At 42.4% G+C, this 6517-nt stretch overlaps 1 protein-coding gene across 1 annotated transcript; it reads left to right on the forward strand.

Annotated features, from left to right (window-relative positions):
* Positions 1 to 470: 470 nt before the first annotated feature.
* LOC105229492 (uncharacterized) lies at positions 471 to 6051 on the forward strand. The gene is made up of 4 exons (XM_049457846.1): positions 471 to 3089; positions 3387 to 4736; positions 4785 to 5712; positions 5879 to 6051. Exons 1-4 carry the CDS (start codon positions 471 to 473, stop codon positions 6049 to 6051), a joined length of 5070 nt encoding a protein of 1689 aa, XP_049313803.1.
* The last annotated feature ends 466 nt before the right edge of the window (positions 6052 to 6517 follow it).

Raw genomic sequence — 6517 nt, forward strand, 5'->3', positions numbered from 1 at the left:
CAGTGAGAATAAAGTCTCCGCATGAATAGTGTTAGCGCGGAACAACCCTAATTTTAAAAAATGTTTAAACTTAAAGAATGTACATTAAAATACAACTCTAAGGATTTATTGAATTTTGATTGTACATTAAAATGCAACCATGTAGATGTATGTCCCGCTATTTGTCTGTGCTAGCTCAACTGCGGCTTACCCTTTTGCGTTGGCTCATTCTCTTTTGATTCGCTGGCGGAGTGGTACATACACCTACAAGAAGCACAATTATTTTAGCGAAGTATTGAACGGTCGAAATATTGAATTAAAATAAAATACAAATCGGCTTAAAATAAGTGTTTTACTTTGCCACAAGCCAACATTCTAAAATAATTGTGGTATTAGCGATCAAATATTCGTGATATTTGTCACTTAATACAATTGTGGAAATTCGCGCTTAAAATTAATTTGCTTTGCGGAGTGCCATTTGCTAAGCCGTTATGCCTGACTTGCGGAACTTAGATGGTGCCGTTATTGATGATAGCGTGATCCCGTTTACCGGTGCGCATACCAACTACGTGGAACCACCTCTTAATGTGGATAACGCAATAACTGGGACACAGTCTTCAATACAAAGTAGTATGTCAAATATAAATACGACACAAATTAATTTTTCACCTATTTTTTCCACAAATGTTGCTGCGACTACAATGATCACATCTGCTCAATATTCATCGCATGGTTTATATGGAATTTCGTCACATTCTTCGCTGCCTTTTGGGTCCGGAGGCGTGGACATGGCTATGAATCAACCAACAGCATATGCGGGCTTGCCTAAGGAACATAACCACGTGGGGCTCTATAACAAACTGCCTTCAGTTGTAGGTGGACCCCAAATGAACTCTACATTTGCTCATTCATCCGCTTGCGTGTTTGGTCAGAGCCAGCACGTACCAATGAGTTCAGTTTATACGTCCACTTATGGAGGAAGCGTCTTTCAAAACGCGCAACTACCTCGCGTCACATCTTTGGTTAATGGAGATGGGTGCAGTGCTGCCACACAATATAACCCCTTCTCTCCTGCACGCAACTATTTCGGGCAACCACAGGGAGGTTTTGCGCCCGTCAACGATAGTACATGGAGGCAGGTTCAGAATAGTTCAGACGTGAGTTTAAACCCATCACATATAGCGTCTAGACAGGCGATAAGCAAAGATTTGCCACCTTTCTCCGGGAGGCCAGAAGAATGGCCATTGTTTATAACAAACTATGAACAATCAACAGAACGCTGCGGGTTTTCTGAACAAGAAAACTTAATACGATTACAAAAATCACTGCGCGGTGCCGCTCTTGAAGCTGTTCAAGGAAAATTGATGATGCCATCTACAGTTCATCTAGCCATCGAAACTCTTCGTATGCTTTTCGGGAGGCCAGACGTTATACATAACACCCTACAACGGAAATTGAGACAGATGCCAGCAGTGAGGACCGATCGACTAAATACACTTATCGATCTCGCGTTGGGTGTACAAAATTATAGAGCAACCATGCAAGCATTAGGTCTGAACGACTATCTCAACGACCCTATGCTAATCAATGAGTTGCTGAGTAAACTTCCTGGAGATATGAAATTAGACTGGGGTCGTCGTCGAATGACCATCTCAAGGGTAGATGTCGTGGCCTTTGATGAATCGTTATTTGCGCTGGCTTCATGTGCAAGCCAGGTAACGCCACTTAATGAAACCAGCGGTAACGCTGCGGAAGAAAAGGTATTAGGAAAGAGCAATAGGCAAAGAGTTTTCGTGCACGACGAAATCCCAAAGGAGCTTAGCCCCACCAAAACGCGTAATGAGGAAACTAAACATTCCATAGCTTGTTCTCTATGCGGCAAAGAGCACAATCTTGCCGATTGTCCAAACTTCCTAACAAAGAGCCGAAATGAACGTTGGCAGTTAATCAAGGACAAAAGGCTATGCATTCGATGCTTTAAGTCCCACATGGTTAGACGCTGCACCTCTAAGCAAGTTTGCGGGGTAGATGGATGTAGAATGGTGCACAACCCACTACTACATAGCCAAAATGCTGCAGTTAAGACTAGTCGGGTAAATACAATCCTAGTTCATCAACGTAAGTTTAGGAGAGCCATTTTTCGTTACATTCCGGTAATATTGTATGGTCCTAAAGCCACGGTGGAGATATTTGCGTTAATTGATGAGGGAGCATCTTGCACGTTGATGGACAGTAAATTGGCTGAGCAGCTAGGTCTCGACGGCCCTGGTGAAGACTTGTGCTTGAGATGGACGGGCGACATAACACAGCAGGAGGTAAACTCAAAGGTTTTAAACTGTGAAATATCTGCAAGAGAGAAAAATTCTAGGCGATATCGTATGCACAATATTCGAACAATCACTGACCTTGAGTTACCGCAACAAACTCTCAACGCAGACACTTTAAATGAGCACAAACACCTGAAGTCATTGCCTATTCTACCATACACCGACTGCAAAGCGCGATTATTAATAGGATTGGACAACACGGCTAAACTTTGCGTACCTGTGGAGGTGAGTCAAGCTGAAGGTGATGATCTAATAGCTGCGCGTTGTAAAATAGGTTGGTCAGTATATGGTCAGGATAAGTCGGCATATCAGCCAGACGAAAATCTGCTCCACGTTTGCACCTGTACTAAATATGATCAGCTTGATAACTTAATGAAAGCCTATTTCTCTATCGATTCGGTGGGTATCAATCCTGTTCTCAAACCCCTTAGATCAAGGGCAGACGAGCGTGCTTACCACATAATGGAGAAAACAGTTTTGTATGATGCCAGTGTTAAGAAATGGGAAACGGGCCTCTTGTGGAAATATGACCACATTGACTTGCCCGACTCCTATCGAATGGCATATAATCGTCTCCAATGTCTGGAAAAGAAGATGGAAAAGAGCCCCGATCTGAAGCAATATCTTGTTGGGAAGTTAAATGACTATCTCGAAAAGGGTTACATAAGAAAACTAAAAGTCGAGGAAATATCGAAAGGAGGCAAATCTTGGTTTATTCCAATATTCACAATTGAGAACGTTAAAAAAAATAAATTGAGAATCGTGTGGGATGAAGAAGCTAAGGTGAGTGGCACCAGTCTGAACTACTTATTATTGAATGGACCCGATCTACTAAGATCGTTTGTAGGTTTCCTATTTAGATTTCGTTAACGACCAGTGTCCATCTGTGGAGATATTCTTGTAATGTTTCACCAAATTAGGGTGAGTGCGGAAGATCAGGTAGCACAGCAGTTTCTGTGGCGAAACGGCGATAGTAGCAGACATCCCGATGTATTCGCTATGACCGTTATGACGTTTGGGGCATCGTGTTCCCCATCTTTGGCAAACTACATAAAAGATAAGAACGCTCTACGTTTCCAGAAGACACTACCAAATGCTGTGGCAACAATTGTCGAAAATACGTTTGTGGACGATTGGTTGCATAGTATGGATGATGAGGAAGAAATGATTCGACTAGCTACTGACGTCCGCTTCATCCATTGTGAAGGTGGGTTCGAGATGCGAAACTGGTTGTCGAATTCTAAACGAGTTCTGCAAGCGCTCTCAAGTAAGCATGAACCCGCGAATAAATGCTTCATAGAGCCAGGATCAGAACTTCAAAAGGTTCTTGGTATGTGGTGGTTACCAACCAGTGACGAACTAACCTTTGTTCACAGGTTCAAACCGGATATCTTCAATGAATCCACTTTTCCAACGAAACGACAAATGCTTCGAGTAATGATGACTATATTCGACCCTTTGGGTCTGTTGGGGTTTATTGTAATTAAAGCTAAGATGATATTACAAGATGTGTGGCGATCGGGCGTAACTTGGGATGAGCCTGTACATGATAAAGAACGTTCCGCTTGGTGGCAGTGGCTGCGAAAGCTACGCTGTATTGATAAAATCCGTATTCCAAGGTGCTACACTTTCGCAAATCGCAGCAGCGATAACCAACTTCATATCTTCGTTGATGCTAGCATATCAGCATATGCTGCTGTGGCCTTTCTTCGTTCAAGTATGGGCGACAAAGTTCATTGCTGTCTCGTTGCCTCCAAGACACGAGTTGCTCCGTTGAAGCCACTCTCAGTGCCGAGACTTGAGTTGATGGCAGCCATCTTAGGACTTCGTCTAGCTAAGTTCATAAGAAAGGAACTCTCCATACAAATTAACCGCCGGATCTTCTGGTGCGATTCGAAGGATGTCCTATATTGGATTAGGTCTGACGCCAGAAAATTCAACCAGTTTGTAGCTGTGCGAATTGGCGAAATTCTAGAGGATTCACAAATCAACGAGTGGCGGTGGGTACCAACGAAGGATAACGTAGCTGACGATGGTACAAAATGGTACAATAATATGGAATTAAACAGCTCTGGGAGATGGCTTACGGGCCCTGAATTCCTAATTCTATCAGAAACTCTCTGGCCAACATCCGAATTCAAAGAGCCACAAGCCGTAGCAGAAACTATACAGCACGTAACAATTGATTCTTCGAAAGATATTGGTGATACGCAACCAGATCCTACAAGGTTTAGTAAGTGGGAAAAGTTGCGCGCTGTACAGATGTGTGTTCTTCGTTTTCTCCGTTTGACTATGAAGAACACCGCTAGAAATCCAGTTACTCAAACAATTATTTCCGATAGCACCTGTACAAGTGCCGAACTACTTCTCTTCCGCAAGTGCCAGGAAGAATGCTATGGCGCAGAGTTTGATCAAATAAAAAAAGGCGCGGTAAGTCGAAAAAGCTCAATCTACAAATTTTCTCCATTTATAGACAAGCTGGGACTGCTACGCGTAAAGGGTCGGATCGAAGAAGCAAGAGGAGTGACAACAGATCTCAAACAACCGATTATACTTCCCCGTAACAATATTGTTACTCATTTGGTCACAGATTTCTATCATAGAAAGTTCCATCACCACCACAACGAGATAGTGGTAAATGAGATGCGCCAGCGATTCTGCATTAATGGTCTACGAGCTTTGGTGCGGATGATATCAAAAGTATGTCAACAATGTCGTAATCGGAGAGCCACACCGAATCCACCAGAAATGGGAAAGTTACCACCAGAGCGTCTCGCGTCATTCACTGATCCTTCCGCTTATACAGGAGTGGATTATTTCGGACCCTTCGACGTGACGATTGGCAGAAGGCATGAGAAGCGTTGGGGAGTTGTTTTTACCTGCATGACTATACGTGCCGTACATATTGAGATTTCTTCATCGCTATCTACTGACTCATTCCTCCTTGTTCTGAAATTGTTTATATCACGACGAGGAGTTCCTCGTCGAATCTTCTCTGACAACGGCACTAATTTCAGAGGCGCTAGTCGCATTCTAGCAGATGAAATCGAGAAAATATCATCTGGCACACTAATAGAAAAATACCCCGAAATTGAGTGGACTTTCATACCACCAGCATCACCACATATGGGCGGAGTGTGGGAGCGCATGGTACGATCTATAAAGTCAGTATTGATGGACATATTACCAAAAGAAGGTCTACGAGAGGAAGTGCTGAGAGCAACTTTAGCCGACGTCGAAAATATTATTAACATGCGCCCTCTTACCTACGTTCCACTGGAATCATACGATAGCGAAGCATTAACGCCAAACCATTTCCTTCTGGGAAATTCAAGTGGCATAAGAGAGAAGGGTGATTGCGATGTTACCAATCCGTCGCTGCTAAATAAGAAATTTCGCACATCTGGTGAGTTGGCTGATCGATTCTGGAAGCGATGGATTCGCGAGTACTTGCCAGGCCTGACAAGACGGGCAAAATGGTTCGAAAAAACCCCAGAACCCATCGCTCCCAAAGAGGTCGTAATAATTGTTGATGAAAACATGAAAAAGGAACACTTGGACAAAAGGAATAGTTATGGATGTCACAAAGGGCAGCGACGGACAAATAAAAAGCGCCGTAATCAAAACTTTCAACGGCTTAATAACACGGCCAGTAGTGAAACTTGCGCGCCTAGATCTGAAAGTGAACCCCACGTCAGAGCATGGAGATCACGGAGGGGGAAATGTTAGCGCGCAACAACCCTAATTTTAAAAAATGTTTAAACTTAAAGAATGTACATTAAAATACAACTCTAAGGATTTATTGAATTTTGATTGTACATTAAAATGCAACCATGTAGATGTATGTCCCGCTATTTGTCTGTGCTAGCTCAACTGCGTTGGCTCATTCTCTTTTGATTCGCTGGCGGAGTGGTACATACACCTACAAGGAGCACAATTATTTTAGCGAAGTATTGAACGGTCGAAATATTGAATTAAAAAAAATACAAATCGGCTTAAAATAAGTGTTTTACTTTGCCACCCGCCAACAAATAGTATAGAATCAATTATGAACATATTTTTTTAGTTTGTCAAGTATAGATAGATAAGAAATATATTGAGTGCAGCTATTTTATTATAATGAAAAAAACATAATTTTCAATATTAAATATTACCAAAATAGTGTCCGTGTACAATCACTGCGTTTGTGTGAAAATATGAATGAAAACATT

The sequence above is a fragment of the Bactrocera dorsalis genome, chromosome 5 (genome assembly GCF_023373825.1).
Source record: "Bactrocera dorsalis isolate Fly_Bdor chromosome 5, ASM2337382v1, whole genome shotgun sequence".
Lineage (NCBI taxonomy): Eukaryota > Metazoa > Arthropoda > Insecta > Diptera > Tephritidae > Bactrocera > Bactrocera dorsalis.